The sequence below is a fragment of the Arachis duranensis genome, chromosome 9 (genome assembly GCF_000817695.3).
Source record: "Arachis duranensis cultivar V14167 chromosome 9, aradu.V14167.gnm2.J7QH, whole genome shotgun sequence".
Lineage (NCBI taxonomy): Eukaryota > Viridiplantae > Streptophyta > Magnoliopsida > Fabales > Fabaceae > Arachis > Arachis duranensis.
In genome coordinates, this window is record NC_029780.3 from 117,431,894 (window position 1) to 117,452,969 (window position 21,076).

A 21,076-nucleotide genomic window follows, 5' to 3' on the forward strand; every position below is an offset into this window, starting at 1 on the left:
ATTATTTGGCAGTAGCTTTCTAGTTACATATATATATGGCCTTCAATTCAGTTTTTTTTTAGAGTTGTTCCAGCTAATGTATGTCTTAATTATTGTGAAAGAATACATTTTTGTATATTATCCCCTTGCAAAGTAATAATAAATAAATATAGGTTTCTTTGAGAACAATGCACTCCTTTTGTGTTAAAAATAATGAACAAATCAAAAAGGTCATTTTAGGATTGTATTGTATATATGAGGGTACGGTTATATATAAAAAAAAAAGATAGATAATAGATAAAAGGATTAAGTTAACTAGTTTTAATGTGCACATCAAGCTTATATATGTATAAGTTTGGTTACCAACTTTGTGTACTTTTCAAGAGTTTATTGTCTTATTCAGAGTGTGGACCCATTAATTTAATTAAATAAAATTAAGTAAGGTGCAAATCTAGGACAAAAACTCCCATTTATTTAATTAATTATAGTGTGAGGGAGTAGTGATCATTGATCAAAAGCCGAAAGCTTGTGTAGAAAGCTTACTATTATATATGTACTCCAACCACAGTATTATTATTATTATATACATGAGAGTGCGGTTTACATATATAAGCTATTATTAAATGCAAAAAATACAGCATTATTAATAATAATATTATTATTATTAGTTTATTATAGGCACTCTTTTTGGCATAACAGAAGATAGAGCAGTATTTAACCAGCAACTTATCGCCTACAAATTAAGTAATGCCTTAATGCTGACACTGACGTCACTTTGTTCCAACACTTGCTTACATATACATATTTTTATCAACCATGAAAATTAGAATGAGTTTTTAATTTATTTGATATTCGGTTGGGTTTATAGTAGTTTTTTTATTAATGTGTAAAATTTGTTGCGTTTTTTTTTTTATATGAAGATCATAATACAAATCTGATCTTTTGATCTGTGAAATTTAACTTTTTTTATTTTTAAAAACCTATTCTTCAATTGGTGTTTTAACTTTTTAAAATTTTTAAAACACAAAATCTACCCTTTGATTTATGTTTTAGTATTAAAATTTTTTTTAAATATACAAATCCAACCCTTTAATTTATAATTACTTCTATACTAAATTAAAACACGCCACTTTTTCATAACCGAAAATAACATAACAAAAATTTTCATATAAAAAACAACCAATTAGAATCGGCCGATCACTAAAATTAATTATCAGTATAAAATGTATATTAAAATAAATTAAACTATATATTTATATACAAATATTTAACAATTAATTTTAAAAATTAATTTTAATGTATAATATTTTAAATTTTTATTTAATTTCATCACTATAAAGCTTAGCTTTATTTCATCAGTTGTTGCCAACAAAAATTAGTACAATTGATAGAGATTAGAATGTATAATATATAACAATATATATTTTAATTTTTATTTGTTATTCTGAAAAAATAATAGTGACTTTTTTTAAGGATTTATTATGTCACAGAACATGCACATGTGTTGCTTTTAGTGAATTAATACCAAATCCACTTGAACTTTTGATTTGAAAAAGAAAAGGCTTTCATTTCATCTATCCATTTTAAAGAAAAAAAAAAGTATCATTTAAAATTGAAACTCAGGCGTGGACAAGTTAGGGTTTATGTTCCTATCCAGGTGTTAATTAGGGAGACAGTGTCTTCATCAAATTTAATTAATTTCTATGAACAAAAGGATACAGAAAAAAGCCTGACAATTTCTTGTTTTAATTAATTAACTCATATATTTTTATATTAAGGTGATCATGCTTACCATTTTCTTAAGAGAATGAAGGGTTACAAATTATTCTATACAGTGACAGGTTAATTATTATCATAATTAACCACAATGAAATACCAATCATTAGTTACATTAAGCACAATATTTAGGGTTTGTTTTCTTGATGAGGGGACCAGATTAAACTCACATCAATATAAAAATATTAAGTGTGTCTCGGTAATTAAAGGTAATGCTAGCAAAACAAATAGCCGAAACCTACTTTATTTAGTATTCATTAATTGTCGCAACAATTAATAAATACTAAATAATAAAATAAGTTATAGCTGTTTTTTGTTAATTTTTTTTTGTTATCAAATATTTTTGGTAATCAATATATATATATATATATAAAATAAAAGGTCATTTTTAAATTTATATTATTATTATATATATAATGCCAATGGTATATATATGTGTATGTTCTTACTTCCTACTATTAATAGATATAACATTTTGATTACAGGAGGCAACAAAATATATAGTAATGTTCAATCTTCAATTCGAGTTAGATACGATCGATGTTTTACGTCGTAATTATCATAGATCTATAGTACTTTTTAATTTTGATCTAGACCCAGATAATGATATTAATAGACCAAATTATTGTGTCTAAGCTAATGTAAATTAATTAATTTGGTGATTTTACTTTATCCTAGCTAGAACTATGATACACCAGCGGCTCGGTTGTTATTTAAAAATTTTAAATATAGGTTTACCAAATAATTAAGGAAAGAGAAAATTGAAATCTGGAGCAAATGTGTGAAAAGAAAGGTTAAAATTTACGCATGCTTATTATAACTAATTAACTAGTTCCACTACAAGAAATATCCTGGGAAATGATAATTAATGTGATGAACTATGTCGTAATAAATTATTTTCTTAAAAAATTTTGAGTGGCTGTATAAATATTAGAGATATAATTATTTATATATTTTTTATCAATTAAATTTTTTAAAAAAGTAGTATCAAAATTTTTGACTTAAAAATCTAGAGTAGTTCGATTTTTAGTGATTTTAAAAGAAAGAATTTTAGCATAAGACAAAGAGAAAGAAAATGTAGACAAAAAATTCATACAAATTAAAAAGAAATTACATTAAAAAACATGCTAAATATATAATCATTTATGTATCTCTTCTTACCAATTGAAATTTATAAAAAAAGTTATATCATGACAATTATTAAGATATATTAAGATAAATAATTATATATCTAATAATAACATATTCTTTGGTTCACTGTTATTTTATTAATTTCCTAGCTAGCTTCCAGTATAGGGAAGAGGAGGAAGTGCACCATGTATACCAAGATGGAAATGACTTACAATACTAAATTCAACTTTGGTATATTCAATAAAAAAGTTTAATAGTATAGAGATTTAATTTAATAAAAGTATTAGTAATAATTTAATTTTCATTCGTTGTTAGTGTTAAAAAAAATACACAAACAACTCATTGTGAATTGCCCAAGCAATACACTACAAATAAAAAATAATATGATCAAATTAAACAAAAAAATGTTATATTTTGTGAATAAAAATGAAAATTTTCTTTATGTTCATCACTTATAAACCTTATTTAATTAATGTCTTAGCTTCTTAGATAGTAGAATGAAGCAAGCTAAGCTTATTAGGTTTTAGTCTCTGTTTGAAGCTAATAAATTAATTTTCTAAAAGTATATATTATATAAGCACATAACAGAAAGCACTAAGGAATCCAGAACCTGTATGTTGTTAATATAAAATGTATGGAAAGCATTCATTGCTTCCAAATCCATCTCATGTATGTATTTGTTTATTTTCATTTCTATCATATGTGGTGAGGAACAGGTTGCTTGCTTGTGGTATGAACCCTAAAGTTTTGTGAATTCGGTTTTATTAGCTTACAAACAACCCCAAAGACACAAACTAAAGCTTTAAAGCATTGGAATCAAACACAACCGTTGTATAGTAGTACGGATATAGCTAGCTTCATTCTACAACTATATTATATTTTATTTCTTTTCTTAAATTACATGGTTTCTTATACAAATTATAATATATATAATTAGTTATGTGCTTTTATCTATTAATTTAATTTTTTAAACAAATAATTTTAGAATATATAATTGTTGATGCATTGGCCCACAATTTAACCAGATTCAAAATAAATAAAACCCAACTTACAGACATCGTTCTGATTTATCCTTATCCGACATAGCGACATGAGTTCGGTCCAACTTATATAAATAAATAATTGACTCCTAAAATATCTCCTATTATTTAGAAGGAACATCTCAACAACTTTTTCAATAGAAGGAAACGGCCACCCTCAAAAGTGAAATTATTCTAAAAATTGGTTATCTATTCTAATATAAATACATTAACACTCTAAGTATATTCAGAATCAATCTCCTAAAAATCTACTTAAACTCTTATAGGTATTACTTTCCAACATTGCCTTAGAAAATGTCTGAACCTCGTATCCAAGTCAAAAAATAACCCAGTTTTAGATAACTCCAAAATAATAATATTAAAATTTTTATACTTTTAAAAAGTTTGGTTCTTATTATCTCAAAAAAAATTAAGCATGAAATTAAAGAAAAAAAAACTAGTTATGCAAAAATTCATGTATAAAAAATTCATAAAAAAAACTCTTGTGTGAAAATATATATTACATATAATAGATTCATGTATCTTTACCTAGTTATTAGTTTAAATTTTTGACAAAATTTATGTAAAAATCTAATTTTTATATATTAATACTGTAAAAGAATTTATATAATTATTTAGTCGCATTTTATCGTATCAATACAAATAACTATTTTTAATTTATTATCTAAAAACTTATCTAAATCTATAAATTTAACTAAATAACTGTATAAAATTTTCTATATTACAAAATTATCAAAATTAAACAAATTATAAAAATAATCAGAATGAATGAGAGGGACGACACAATATGAATAAATTAAAAGAATATATGAAGTTCTGAATATGATTGTGTTAGGTCCCACGCTTGTGCACTTTAAGGACCCACTTAGGGGTTAAAAAGTTTCTATTTTGGACCCCACTTTCCAACCAATTATCAAAGGATGAAGAAGAAACAAACACTGACAAAAGAAAAGGTTTAGTTGAGGGGTTTTGTTCCCATTGCATCATCAAATTTTTCTTAAGGTTTTTCATGGCTTATCATTTTTGTTTTTAAATATAATTTAACTTCTACTACTTTAATTGTTGATAATGATGAGAGGTCTTTTACCCATTCCATAAACTTATTTATCTGTCCTTGAAGTGTGTGTCGTTACCAATCTTTATAATAGTGTTCTCCTGTAACTTCTATAATTTTGTACGAGATAAAAAATGATGAAAAATAGTGAGAAAGCTTATAAGATAATAAAATGTAGTGAATAGTTAAGGCTCATTTAATTTATTGTATATTGAATATTATTCATATCTTATTATATATTTTTTCATATAATTTCTGTCAATATTTTAAATATGCCGTATCATAAATTTTTTTAAAATTTAAGTTAATAAAAAAATATAAATAGATATATTTTTAACATATTTTTTACATAAAAATCTTTTTTTAGTTTTGCGTGAAATTTTTTGTATAAAATTTTTTTATTTGTCTTGTATTAAATTTTTTTTGTCAACAATGATTGAACTTTAAAATTTTAGATTATAAAAATTCTAATATTATATTAAAAAATTACTTCTCCTAAAAATTTAAACAGATAAAAAAATGTTTAAACTGTTATATATCTTATAAGTTAAAAAAACAATTACAAATTATTGTATTATTTTGAAAACATCCATAGGGATTTGTTGGTGTCTTAAAACAAATAACAGTTAGAATTAATCTCCACATACAAGTCTTTTCACTATACAAATCCTAAAAATTCCTAATTTCTAGCTAAAACGCGCCTCTTATGGCATGTATGTTTTACGCGCTTCCTTAACAGATTTTTCAATTAATTAATGCGCAAATATATAACTTTTTAGAAACACGATGATGAAGATGAAACACGCGAAGAAAAAAAGGAGAAATACAAAGAAAAAATAGAAGAAGAAGGAAGAAGAGGAGGAGAAATGTGAAGAAAAAATGACAATTATGATTTTCATCGAAAAAGAAAAAGAAGAGTCGTTCTTAATGGTGAGAGAGCACTTTGAAAACATGATGCGCGTGTTAACACACTTTTATAAATGAGTATAGTTTCTGTTGAATTTAGTTCAACTTATAAAACTTGTAAATAAAAAAGAAATATGCACCAATAATAACATTAAGAGTCACCAATAATACTTTAGGCATAAAGTGTGTTTTTGTGTGTTACTCATTAATATTTCCATAGTCTTAGGAACCATTATTCATTCACTGTTCTCCATTCACTTGACAATGAAGTGTTCATTTGCTAATTAAACATGACGTAATTAAACATACACACCATCTAATTAGCTTAATTAATTATATGAGAATGACTTAATTACCAATCAAAATAGAAGTTATATAAATATATATGTGGCCATAAACACATTAGTCTCTCATAGTTGTCAAATCAGTATCTTCAAAATGAGATTGTCTTTTCTTTTTTTTTTAAATCTTTCACATTAACATATCAACATCTTCTTGGGTAGTCGGTTGAATTTTCAACGCAAAAGAAAAAATAAAACCTTTTATGACCTTATCAATCTTCTACTCTAGTTAACCATGACAATGAAACATTTACATACACTAGCTTCTTTTAATATTAATTAATTTTCAAATTTAATTCCATCATGAAAAAAATTGATAAAATAGAAAGGAAATCAAATAAAAAATGATGGGTCCCATTTCAAATTCTTATAGATCAAAGAAAATCATGATCCCAATCTGAGAAAATCATCACAATCTGATATGATCTACCGACTTTCACCTTTTCAATTTATATTTTAATGCTGTAATTATTGGCTAAGAATATATTTTCCATTCCTGATTGGCCTAAACCTCTCACTATCAATAATATTTGATTTTTGTTTATTACCAAAATACTTAATTAATTAATTAATTAACAACAAATGAAGTTTAGCTCGATTCAATTATAATTATAAGTACTTAGCACAAAAACAAAACAAAACAAAACAAAAGAAGTAATTATATACATGTATAGCAATTATAATAATTAATTAGGAAGAACATAATAAAACAAAACAAAAGAAGGTGTAATTATTATTATGGGCGCGTGTGGAAGTAACATAACATAAACATAAGATCTTAGGATCTTATGTTAGATACTGCTGTTGAACTCAAACTGTCTGAGAGTGACCCTATTGATAGAAGAAATTGAAAGTTACACAAAAATAAATTGGTTGAAGCACTCATCAGAGTGTGTAAAAATTTGGGGTGGGACAAGCATTACTCTCTCTGTAAAGTGTAAACATTTCAACTTCCACATGAATTGAATCTTAGCTTCTTAGAGAAACCTTCCTCAACATATTCTATTATGAAAGCCACTGCATGTGCACTTCTATTATGTTTTCCTCAGCCACTACATGCCTGTAAAAATATCTATCTGTATATATTAATTTTGATTTATTTATAACATAAAGTTTTCAACTATATTATATATGCATAAAAAAATAGTCATTTGTTTAAAATATACATTATAAATAAATAAAATAATATATATTTATATACAAATAGATAATAACTAAGCTGTAAACAAATGTATTCTTTTATATAACTATTTAAATAAGTATACGAGAAAGTATAAGGAGTCAAAAGAGTATTTGTACAATGTGTATAATGAAATATAGGGATGTTCGATTCAGTAGGATATCAGATATTTATTATCCCTGATGTATGAGTGTATTGTGTTTGAAAAATTAGTAGTATTTTATTTTGGATGTTTATTTTTTAACTCATATTGAGTCAAATAAATAGTCTATTGTACAAATATTCCACTTACTTTCTAGCGGGACTCTAAGTATATATATGTATGGTTATTTTTCCTAATATAAAATAATTTGATATTTGTATAAAACTTTTTCATGATATTATTCATGCATAGAGATTAAAGTCTTGTTTGGTAACTATATCATAACATAATTTTAGAGATATTGAGAGGTAAAAATTTGTTTGAAAAATCAGATGAATATAAAACATAGACACAATAAAATTAGAATAGAAACACAATTTTTCTATCTTACTTTTAATTTGGTTCTTATTTTTCTTAATTTATTTTGAGACACACACTTAACAATAATCCTAATTTAAGACATTATTTCATTCTCTCTCTCTCTCGCTCTCTCTCTCTATATATATATATATTGAGAAATGAAAATTCTCTCATAAACAATTAAAAGTATAATGAAATGCCTTACCATTTGATGATATGCTTATGAAATTATTCACTCTTCTTTGTCATGATTGTATATAGTATATGTAGGGCTATTTTTGCAAAAAAAAAAAAATTAATATTAACAAAATATATAACCTAAAGGTGTAGTCCTACCACTAGGACCACAGCTAGATATTTTATGTGAATGAGTATTGCTATAATTAAGAGTTAGGAGAAAGGGAAAAAGGAACCAAATAAAATTTTTTCAGGAATCTAGATTTCAGTGCAATCACCAAAACTTGTGTGTGTGAACAAGATGCAAAATTCATTGGCTGAAAGGGGAAAGGCCCATTATTATTTTAGCATGCAACATAAGGAAGAAAGAAAGGATTAATCATTGTGATATATATATCCTGTTCCCTCATTTTATTCAAATATATATACTCTCTATGTAACAACCAAAAAAAGGGCTCCCATTTTTCTCCATTTTTATTTATTTCTTTTTTTGTCTTTTCTTTTTCTCTACTTTTTTCTTAGGCATAAGGGTTCTCTCAATAAATTAAAATTAAATTATACTATTAATACAAAAAAATAAGCTGCTATTCACACCAAATTAAATTATTAAAGTATCTTAGACATGCAATAAGAAGACTTAAAATTTTACCTTAATATAAGCATGAATAATGTCAATTAATCCGCATCAAATCAAAACAGTGGAAATAGTTAGTGGAAACCCGCCATTTTAAGTAAATAGTAATAATTGATTAAGATTTTAATTTTGATGTTGTGATAGAGAGTGCAGAATTTTATATGATCATCTAATTATTTTTTAGGGTTATATATGTAAAAAAAATTAAAATTCGTCAAAAAAATAAATTTTGATATTATTTTAACTATGAAAATATATTAATAAAAATTTTGTTAAAAATAGTATTTTTAATATATAAGTAATTGTGAAAAAAGTTTAAATCTTATTTTGATAAATATTGGCTGTCAAAAATAATTTGTTAAAAAAAATTGAGAATATATTTTCTATGATACTTATTAACTGTCAAAAATACTATTTATTTTGACACTTATTGACCATAAAAAATTTTCAACAAAGAATGATATGAGATCTTGAAATCGAAGAATAAACTGAGATTTTGAAGATAAAGAATAAGTAGTATGATCCCAAACTGAGAGCAGTGTGATGTCAAAGTTGACGGAGCCCAAAGAAGAAGAAGAACACCGGAGTAAATTGAAAACAAATGAGTGTCAAAATTGAAGAGTAATTTTTTATGGTCAAATTATTCATCAAGAAAATATAGAAAAATTGACATTTGTGATATTTATAAAAAAATATATATTAATTTTTATACTTAATTATGACTGTTAAAAAAGACAATATTAAAATAACTCTTTTTTTTTGTAGTGAACAATACACGATTAATTGTTTGTATAAAACTATTTTGACAGTACTTACAAATTAAATTCTTTAACTAATTAGTCAACTTGAGATGGCAAAGAAAGAGTCAAAATTCTTAAGCAGAGAGAAGATTACATTTGAATGTTCACTAAAAATGGTGTCACAATCATGGCCGGTAACCAAGTTGTGTCAATGGGTAACGGACGGCACCAATGTCCAGTGATATTCCGCCATAGTGGGTATCAATAGGAACATTGCAACACCAAATTAACCTTTACCTTTAACTCAAAATTGACTTTATTATCCAATGTTAATGTTAAATATATAATGTTGCTTACTTGGGGAGTTGGGGTCAAAATATCATGGCAATGATGCTTGGTATGATTATAGATAATATGGGGTTAGCAATCTATTAGCAAAATGAATATAATGTCATATATATATATTAATTATTATAGCTTCTGAACATCAAGTGTGCCTACGTTATAGTTTCTTGTCAACTTTTGTATGATTGAAATAATATGAACCACTTATATATATGTTGTTGTATTATTGTGTGTGACCCCCTTACAACAAATAGGAACAACATGCTAGTTTACAAAACAAAACTTCAAGCTCAGTCAGTAAAAGACAAACACAAACAAAACAGCTAATACTTTTTGTCATGTCCTTTATTTTACAATTGAATAAGGCCAACCTTTCTCCTTACCATCTTTTATTTTATTTTATTTTGCTTCACAATATTAGCTAGTGAGAAACACACATTTATTTTCTAAAGAAAAAATCTTAGTTAATTTGAAATCTCTTAGATTTTTTGTTTTTTCCATGTTGAACAACTAGCACATGTTGTGAATTATTTTTTTTAAGAGGACTTTGCTAGGTAGACAATATTTTTTGTGAGCAATATGAACAGTAGGCTCTAAAATTAGTCTAATAAAGTAAAAATACACTACATCTCCAAATTACCCACCTAAATCTTAGTATTAGGATAACCATCCGCACACCTAGTGAATTAAATATCCGATATATCCATTGTTCAGATTGTTTAATATTTTCATTATTTACCTATACTTTTCTTCTAAAAATAGTTAAATTTTATAACATTTATATTTATTTAATATGTTTTTTCATATATTCCAATAGTCATTTTTGTGCTTAAAATACAATCAAAATATTAACAAAAGTTGTTCAAAAAAACAATTTAAACAATATAAAAAACTTAAAAAATTGTTCATTTATTACACATGTGTTCAAAAAACATAAACTATATAAAAAAAACATAAATAATCAATATATGAATGAGCAGATCCAAATCCAATTAACAAAAATTGGAGTAATCTTAGGTAGTATGTTTGAATGAAGTAGCTGAGTAAGGGGGGGAGTGGATAACCAAATAGATTGTAAGGAAAGCAGCCGCAGAAAAGAAGGTATTGGAAGGTGAAATGGGGGGTTAATAATGGANNNAGGGGGGGGGTGTGGTGGGGTTTGCTTCATGAAAAACAAATAGAAATAGTGCACATCAAGCAATGCAAGTATATATAGCCATTTGGGGCGGTTTGTGGGACTACTATGGAGGTTGGGCTACTCACTCCCACATATATATATAAACATTAAATGTATTTATAAAGCATACTACATTTTTCAACCTTCTTCATTATATACTACTACTATATCTATCTATGGATAACCTATGTGCCTTTTTCATTTAACAACTATATAATAGCCTTCTTCTAGAGAGAAAATTTTAAGCTTAACCCAAGTATGATAATGACATGCCTTGTTTCACAACCCAACTTGTCTCCCTTAGCTTCTTTAATTTTAATTTAAATATTTCATCTGTGTCATAGATGGATTGATCATTACTTCTGGGGATTATTCCTTTTGTCTCTTATTGTTCCTATGCCTTTATATATATATAATAATAATAATAGGCTATTAACTAATTAAGGAGGAATATTGTTTTCATTTTTAAATATGGTAACTGCACTAAGTTACCCTTTAAAAGTAAAGTAAATAATTAAATTAGTTCCTAAAAAATTATTTGTTTTCTAAATTAGTTTTTCAAAAAAAAATTTAATCAAATTCGTCCTTTTAAAGATTTTAAATTAGTCATGTTAGTTCTTCCGTGATTTTATTTGTTTATGGTGTCAAAATTTGTTAATGTGATAGGTTAAGTGACATTCTAATACACACTTAAAAGTTTTAATTAACTATTAACATGATTAGTATATAAAATTAGATCAAATCAACCCCAAATTGAGAAATTCTAATGTCTCAAGTTCTTTCTACAAATTAGGTTTTGATCTAGTTTTATAAACTTATTATGTTGGTAGTCAATTAAGACTCTTTGATGTGTATTAGAGTATCACTTAATGTGTTATATTAAAAAATTTTGATATTATTAATAAATAAAGTGACAGAAGAACTAACATAATTAATTTAACATTTTTAAAGGACGAATTAAATTCTTTCTCGGACCAAAGATGTAAATTTTTTAAAAAATGAAGGATATGAAAGAATTCCACATGATTAGATACTGAAAACAAGCACAAGTACAAGGCATCAATAGCCCTCCAATTTAAGCTCCCCACTTGTTTTCTAAGTTACACAGAATGATAACTTTCCCCTTTATACATCCCTGTAAAGGACAAAATCCAATCTTGAATACTCCTAAGAAATGAAAATGAATTTTCTTTCTCTTTTTTAATTATAGAACAAAAAATTCAATTCATAGCAAGTTAACTGTACTTACAAACTAAAAAGAAAACTACATCAAATTCAAATTAAATACAGAATAAATTCTAAGTTTTAGGCCAATAAAAAAATTCTAAGTAGAAAAAAATATCACCTGAATACAAAAAATCAATCATCAATTAACCATTACATATAGCAATATATGTTTGGTGTCTTATAAATTTTTTTTATTATACTACTATAAATAAGCTTGATTATTTATTTGTTATAAGTTTGATTATTCTAATAACTGATTTTTTAATTTTAAAAATATATAAATTAATATGTATAAACATACATAAATGCATAATAATAGATTTCGATGGTTATTTTTAATATAAAAAATAATTAAATAAATATTTTTCATTTACGTATACACACTAACAAAAGTTCACCTTCTAACAAAAGTTGCTTATACATATTGGGTATAAACTAACTTTTTATGAAAAACTTAAGCTCAGAAGTCACATCTTTAATTGATGAGTTAAAGTTGTTTAACATCTTTTAACTAAGACCGAGACTTATATTAAACGTAGTTTATAAATAAGTTATTTTGTATTTAATTTTTTAATTTTAAAAGTGTTTATTTAAAAAAAAGTGATAAAAAACTTTTTTTTTGTTTTCCACAATATCTCTCAACCCAACAGGCTAAGGATTAATCCGTTGTGGAATTTAAATCCCCAATACTTGCTTAAGCGGACTAATAAGTTAACCACTAGACCAACCCAACTTGATTGATAAAAAACTTTTTTATTATAAAAGAAATTTTTTTTTTAAACTTTTTCATAAGCACTTAAATAACTTCAAAAAAAAAAGTAACAATTTGATTTTGAAAATTATATCAAACATTAATACTATAACTTTTCATAAGTTAAAACTACGAAAAAGTTACTTATAGACCTATCCAATCTTACCCTAACTATTTGTGCTTTAATGACACCTTAAACAATGCTTCAAGCCTTCAACCCTCCCTCTCCCTCTAAGATGCTATATGCTCTGGCAAAACAAAATCATTCCCAACACCACTTGCTCGTTCCTTTAAAAAATTTGTCGATTTTGATTTCATAAAAAGTTAGCAACAAACAACTAATTGTGCAGCTTTTGGACACCCGATGATGATGGACAGACAGGGTTTTGATGTAATAAACTTCAAGATATTTATAGGTTTTTTCCCCAACCTCTGTTAATAGAAGCTCCAGTACACACAAACATATGGGTCTCTGAGAGCCAAAAAAAATTATTTTTTATATATTTATGTTAGGGAGAAGTTATATATAAGGTCAGAAAGTTATTATAAAGATAGGCAGAACAATGCAACATAAAGATAGGTTATAACTTTTGACTACCTTTAAAAAAATGTTCAAACTATATAGTATATAGCCAACTATTAACATAGAAATTACTCAACTTGCATAGCGCAAGATTTAATGTTACATTCCCTATAATAATTCAGTGAAAAATATAAACTTACTACAGAGGTCGAATCCTAGTCACTATATCTGTAGTATGTTCCTGGCTGGTATAAACAAGGGCACAAAGCACAATGGATAATACAGATTAACATGCTTGATAAATGCACAATCTGTAGGTAGCAACCAAGCCATTTGTTCAATGAACTTCACCAGAGAATATTCAGTGTTCATCCGAGTGCAACTGAATGATTAGAATTCTTCGTAGCAAGAAGCACATGGCTGTACTCAGCAGCACCTACAGGCAGGTATGCATTTAACTACAGGGGATCAGTTCCTCTAAGAAGAGTTCGTCAAAAAAGATGAACAACGATGTCGAAAAATGCCAGGAACCAACCATTAGAAGACAAATCAATTTTCTAAGTTTCATTGAACAGATCCTGTCCAGGCAAAAGGGCTTCAAAGATGACATCTTAACTCCTAATCGAATCATTCATAGGAAGTTTCTCTGGAAGTTTCCGGAAGAAAACCTCGAAGATAAGCCCTGCGACATGCCTTCTGCATCAAGTTTTACACTTTTCCTTCCAGCTGTCAGATCCTTTTCGCGGTCCCACGGCTTCCATGGATGTTGACCCACCCACTCTTCCTTCTCTGGCTTCTGCTGCTTAGATTTTTTCTTGGACTTGTTAGAAACCTCTTCTTGATGCTTCTGCATCAACGTTTTTGATCGTTTTGCCTTGTTGTATTTGTCCACCAACTCTGCATCCGCACTAGTCTTTTTCTTTTCCTCTTCATTTGAGGCAAGCGCAGTAGCTTCATTGTATGCTTCCAAATAACTGCCATATAAACAGCATTGTTATATGCCTCTTCAATATGGTCAGTGGTTGACACCAAATTGATAACCCAAAGCATTCAATAATGAAAGAGGAATTGAGGATAAATACTTCATCTTCGCCTTTTGGGCTCTGGCCACATAGAGCAAAATAAGCTTTGAAATGTTTGTGAATTAACTTAATGTCAGCTACTCCGTTCCACAGCTAATGTTTTCACACTTCCGGCAATAAGAGTGCAGAATAATTGCTTGAAACCATGTTCATTAAAGATTGCCGAGTCTCAATCCTAAGATGGAATAAAATATGCTTAACTCTGTAAATGAAGTTTACAACAAGCTCAAGCACACTTGCATTAGGAGGTTAAGTGCTTGTTTGGACGTTGATAAAAAAAAAAGGGATCTTTTTCAATGAAATTTTTTTTTAGCGTGTTTGGTAAATTTCTAGTAGTAAAAGTAAAAGTACTAAAAAAAACATCTTTTTTGAGAAGCTACAATTTACATTTTTTTTAAAAGATCTTTTTTCTTTAAAAAAAAAAGATGTTTTTCACGTAATAAATAAACAAAAAAATACTTTTATATGGTTATACCCAAACATAATTGATAAATAAAAAGATCTTTTTGTATGAGATATCCAAACATAAAATTACTTTTACTTTTCTATAAGATCTTTTGAAAAAATATAACTTGAAAAAATATATTTTCTTAGAAGCTCACTCAAACAAGCCCTAAGCAAACAGCCATAGTGCAACAGGACATACACAAATATTTCAATATTTAACTATACATTTTATCAAATAATTCACAAGACTTACTTTTCTCTCTGGAGGCAATGTTGTCATCCATTCATCTCTTTTTGGCTCCACTTTAACCTCTGTCTGTGCCAGAAGCTCATCATCACCCTCCATTGATATACCTGCCATAGATTTCCTAGCAATAAGATAACAAAGTTCTCAAGTACTACCACCCTATCGGCCTATCCCATGCCTCTCTCCCTTTAGGAAGATAAGCAAAACTGAAACTTATACAAGGAAATTTTACTAATTGCTAATTTTTTTTTGGTGACTACTAATTGCTAAATTGAAACCAAAGATAACTGCCAGACCAATTTTCCAAGGCCATACAACATTTAATTAGCACCAGCTGAAGGCCAAAGTTCATGCCAACAAGATCATCCCAAATGACCCGAAATAAAGTTGATTGCCAAATTATTCAGACACTAACACTATGCAGTGAACTGCCGTCTCTCAGAAGCAAGAAGCTATATAATTATAGTTTAGAAATTAAAAACAGAAGAAAAGATCAAAACATCTAATAGGACTCTAGTTAATACATAAGAATAAAACATGAGTTCAGCAAGACCTCCCTCCTTCACTTCATAATAAGTAGTTTTTCTTTTTTTCTTCAGGGCAAGAAAAAGAGAATAAATATATTTTTCCATTGTTTATGTAAAAAAGAAGTCCCCACCTTTAGCCCTCATCTGCTCTAGCCTCTTCTTTCAGCCCCCAACACATAAAATATATATAAATAAATAGAAGAGGGAAAAACATTTCATTTTTACTTTAACATAGCAGGGAAGGAGTTTCTGAACATAACAAGGCCCTTTCAGCTTTCACTTCTTAAGTTCATATCCTCCATTATTATATTAAGCACATTATCGACACTAAAGACCCAAACAAACAAAACAGAAATCATCTACATTGCAGAATCTCACCTTGCGTTCTTCTCCAAAGTGCAGCCTCACGCATAGCTTTAAGTTCAACCTGCATTCACACGTGAAGATATTAATATCCAAAACTATTCTATCAAAAAATTCTAAATTATTCATTAATATGGCCAGAAAAGTAAGTTCTAGTCACCTTAAACTGCTCCTGTTCTTCCTTGAGCTTGATCTTCTCATCCATTGCTTTCCGCTATAAATGAACGAAAGATAATCTTGTCAATGTAAACATAAAAGAATGTATACTTGCAAATTTTGAAAAAGTAAGAATTTAACAAAGTATCCAATAAATTATATGTCAGCATACCACAACAAAGAAACACCCACAAACAAACCAGAGAATCCCACAAACAACAACCTTAACAATTTAATAATCCATGCTTCAAAACAGATTAAGAGACTCACCTTTTCTGGATCCTGTAACTCTTTGAAAGCCTTATTTAACTTAATAAATGCTTGATGGGCTTGAGGATGAGAGCATTTATCTGGATGAACCAAAAGTGACATCTTCCAATACCTAAGGGACATTAATGAGATCAAGTTAGACAATCGAAAGATATCGCTTTATCTTCGTAGTTGGTCCTCCTAGTGGGATAAAGAGTTATTGTTGCATAAACAATAAAATTTTACAAAGACTTGCGCAAGATTTTAAAACTTTCCTTGCGGCAATAAGCAGCAAAAAACTGGATAATCATTCAGGCCAATACAATTTGGCAATTTGCTAATTAAGCATGCTATGTGGACAACAAAAACGGAATATGTTTTTATGAAAATTCTTTGTCAAACAAAATGACTATCATAGGTTATAAATATTATCATACCTTTTCTTTATGTTATCACTAGACATATTATGGTTAACTCCTAGAACATCATATGGGCTGTCAGCCTCAACTTCCATGATCCTGGTGACCTGAGAAATAAATAGATGACAACTTAGACCTCTAAAGTCAATTAGCGTCCAAATTTTAATTTTTGCCACTAATATATGAGCATAAATCTTATAAATTGATGAAAGCTGTCACTACAGTAATCTGAATGGTTAGAATAATTTCCTTTAGCTGAAGAAAGCTATAGAATAATGATGAAATAAGAAAATTGAAAGCATTGGTTACCGATAGTAAAGTCATCTTAAAATAGGAATACCGCACGCCAATCATCAAATCCATGGCCCTTTATTTAAATGTTTTAAGAAATAACAAAATCCTGATCATGACAACTGGGATTAAATACCTCTTCAAAACGCTCTGCTTCATTAGCTGATTCTGCTTCAGAAACCATAGCAGGTGGTGGAGGTCCCACAAATAGTTCAGTATCGTCGTCCAACTCAGCTTCACTGTAGACATTAGTTTGAAAATATCATGAAGCATCATATGATGTGAATTGATACAACTGGATCAGGAAAAATTATCAATATAAACATAATTGATCCCGTACTTAAGCTCAGTCTGTGCTTCTGTTAATTTGGCGGCAGCAGCAAGTAACTCAGCAGATGGCATTGCAGGGCCAATCATCCTGTAAAACAAAGGAAGCAATAAATAATTAGGACAAAATTACAAAAGACAAGTGATAAGAGATTGACAAAAAGACCGATCACCTTTTTCTAGGACAAGGAGAATTATCATCTGGATTTCCTGTTATGTGCTCATTTGCCACCTGCTCACTCCCTGCATCTACTGGAACTGAACTTGTTTCAGGTATCGCTGCAGAAGCATCAGCTTGCTCCTTCATAGGATCCATAAAAGAGTGAATTATAGGGCCAACAACATCCAAAGTGGGGTGAGCTCTAGAAGGAAGTAAGAAAACTCTATCTCCATTTTCCTTCAGCTTTAGTGATAGGAACAGCTTCTTCAGATGCTTCATGAGAGATTTTTCTGATATACCCTTTATATCAACGGCCTGTCCATCATCAATCATTTGCAAGAGCTACAACAGCAACGAGATCTAATTAAAAATCAAACATATATATGCATTGAGTAGAATCTGTAGATACAGAATTGGAGGTAGCAAAAGCTATATTCTGCTAGCCTTGGACTACACATTATTTTCATTATCCTCAGTTGTGTTTATAACAATGGGAGCATCGTGCAAATGAGTTCATAACATAAACTCCCAGAGTACAGCCTCACAGCACCAATCAACCTTCTACATACACGTGTCCTTTCCAGCACCAGTTAATAATTATACTACATGCTTCATACAAAGAAATTTCTAGAAAATCGTAAAAGTTGCACCTTTCAGCTTCCAAACAAAAAAAGGCATTTACCCTTTTAGCTAGCCCTAACAACTTGAAACTCAAGAACAACAACACTCAACAGTGATGGCAATTTCAATATTCAATGCATACCTGCTTCAAATCAGTGCCAACATTGGGGAACTCGATCATGATTTCACGGACCACAGCATGAGGCTCAACCCTAGGTGACCTCTCTTCATCCTCATCCGAAGATTCAGAAGCATCAGAATCACGGAGCCTCTTGTTACTTTTCCTGGATTTCATGTCTCTATCCCTCCTCTTCTTCTCCTTCTTCTTCCTTCTCCTCCTGCGCTCCTCGTCCTCCTTCTCCTTCCGCCTGCGGCGGTCCTTTTCGCGGCGGCTTCGGTCGCGGCGCCTGGAAGGGCGATCGGAGTCGGATTCAGATTCAGATTGGGAGTCGGATTCAGTGTCGGATTCAGATTGGGATGAAGAGGTGGGGGAGTCGTGTAGACGACGGTGCTTTTTTCTGCGGTCTCCCATTCTCTCAAAAGCTCACGGAAGACGGAAACAACCAAAGCAGGTGGTGGAAATAACATTCGGTGCCGATTATGTAGATTCATCCTCAATTAAAAAATGAGGAGTGTAGGGCCACCAGACCGTGTAATTTGTAGCTATTTTCCAATTAGTTATTATTATTTATTAATATTTTTAATAATATGAGATTATATTTAGAGGCCTGCTATATTTAATAAAACACACGCATTACATTTAATTAACGCATTACACACTTCCACATTCAAGAGTAAATAAAACACATGTTATTCAACAACTTCATGTTTCCAGAGCGCGCTAGTCACCATGCATTATAAACGACTCTTCTTCTTCTTCATCCATGAAAATAATTTTCTTGCCAAATTTAAAGATAATGGAACTTCAGAAATACATTCAAACGATTACAGAAATACACCCCAATGATTACAGAAATACACCCAAAGGATTACAGAAATACACTCAAACGGTTACAGGAATTCACCCAAACGATTATAAAAATACACCCAAAAGATTTAAGAAATACACCCAAAATTTGTTGAAGTACACCTTATGCATATTTTAGAACTCTTTCTCTTTTTCCTCCTCATCTTATGCTGCTTCTTCTTCTTCAAAAACGATTTCAGAGTTTGATGTCAAAAAAATGGAAATCGAAAATAACGAAAAAAGAAAATAGAGAGAAAAGCACGTAAATGAAGAAGAACAGAAAGAGGAAGAAGAACGTCCAGTAAGAAGAAGAAGGAGAAAGAGAAGGCAAAAACCGAAAGAAAAGAAGAAGAAGAGGAAGAGGAAGAAGAACGTGTAAGAAGAAGAAGAACGAGAAAGAGAAAGCAAGAAACGAAAGAAAAGAAGAAGAAGAGGAAGAGAAAGAAGAACGTGCAGTAAGAAGAAAAAGGAGAAAGAGAAGGCAAGAAACAAAAGAAAAGAAGAAGAAGAAGAAGAAGAGGAAGAGGAAGAGGAAGAGGAAGAAGAAGAGGAAGAAGAATAAGAACGTAGACCTTACATCGCGTTTTTGGGTTTATTCGTTAATTAACTTGTATGCAGAACTTTTCTCTTATATTTAATAGTGTGAGATTATTTATTTTTTTATTAATTAAGTATTAGTCAAATTTTAATAAAAATGCTTGTACTCTAGGTTTTTTCTTTAAAAATAGAAAAAACTTTTTAATTTGCGCAAATTTAAATTTTAAAGATTTAAAAATATATTTAAATTTTTAACTCTTTTTTTTAATTTGAACACATCAATTTTTAGGTTTAATTTATTTTATTTTAAAAATTTGTTTACCTGTGTATCTATATTAATTAAGTCAGTACAATGAGAGTTACATTTGATTTTTTTGTTAGGTTTAAAAGACCCAAATGAACATGAGAGATTAATATATTCAACTTTTAAAAACATCAGCAACTTAGTTTGTGTTTGGATTGTAAATAAAGATTTGTATAAAATTTATTTAAAGTGATTTATGTTTGGTAATTTTTATTTAAAATAAATTATAGTAAACTAAATATTATTTGAATTATATTTTTTAAAATTATTTTTAGATAAAAAATTAAAAAAATGATATGAATTTAAATAATTATTTTATATATTTAAATAAATTTTAATATTCTTTTAGTATTTTCAGTGCTCTTTAATACTTTAATAGGATTAATAGAATCAACAACAAAGTAAAAAAAATATTTCATATAAAAAAATAATAATAATGATAAAAAAATTTATATACACAAAAAATAATAGAAGTTTTATAAAAAATAATAATATACCTAAGAGAGTATTGAAAAAAATTATAAAAAAATAACATATAAATAATGAAAGACATAATTGGTATATAAAAAATAAATTTCAGTCCAATGTAAAAAAAGTAAACCAAAGCTATAATTTATAACTTTTGATAAAGTTGGGTTAAGTGATAGAAATCACTCGTATGTTGCGAGATAAAAACGTTGTCAACATACAAATAAGACTCAATCGTATTTCTTTCTTTTTCAATGCAAAATCAAACACACCGTTAAATATATTTTCATATTCTTTAGAATTTAAATGTTTACGGATAAAAAAATCAACAACCTATTTTTTATTTTCTCTTAAAAATAAAAATAAAATTAGTATAATGGATTAAAGATGTTGATACTTTTCTTTTTTATAATATTTTTGTAATATGA

At 28.3% G+C, this 21,076-nt stretch overlaps 1 protein-coding gene across 1 annotated transcript; it reads right to left on the minus strand.

The window, feature by feature from the left end:
• Nucleotides 1-13,537: 13,537 nt before the first annotated feature.
• LOC107467736 (uncharacterized) lies at nt 13,538-18,990 on the minus strand. Its single transcript, XM_052254438.1, has 11 exons — nt 18,515-18,990; nt 17,765-18,093; nt 17,605-17,682; nt 17,401-17,503; nt 16,992-17,080; nt 16,576-16,687; nt 16,310-16,363; nt 16,165-16,213; nt 15,227-15,366; nt 14,566-14,609; nt 13,538-14,457 (listed from the first exon to the last, which is right to left on the minus strand). Exons 1-11 carry the CDS (start codon nt 18,902-18,904, stop codon nt 14,115-14,117), a joined length of 1,731 nt encoding a protein of 576 aa, XP_052110398.1. The 5' UTR covers nt 18,905-18,990; the 3' UTR covers nt 13,538-14,114.
• Between the last annotated feature and the right edge of the window lie 2,086 nt (nt 18,991-21,076).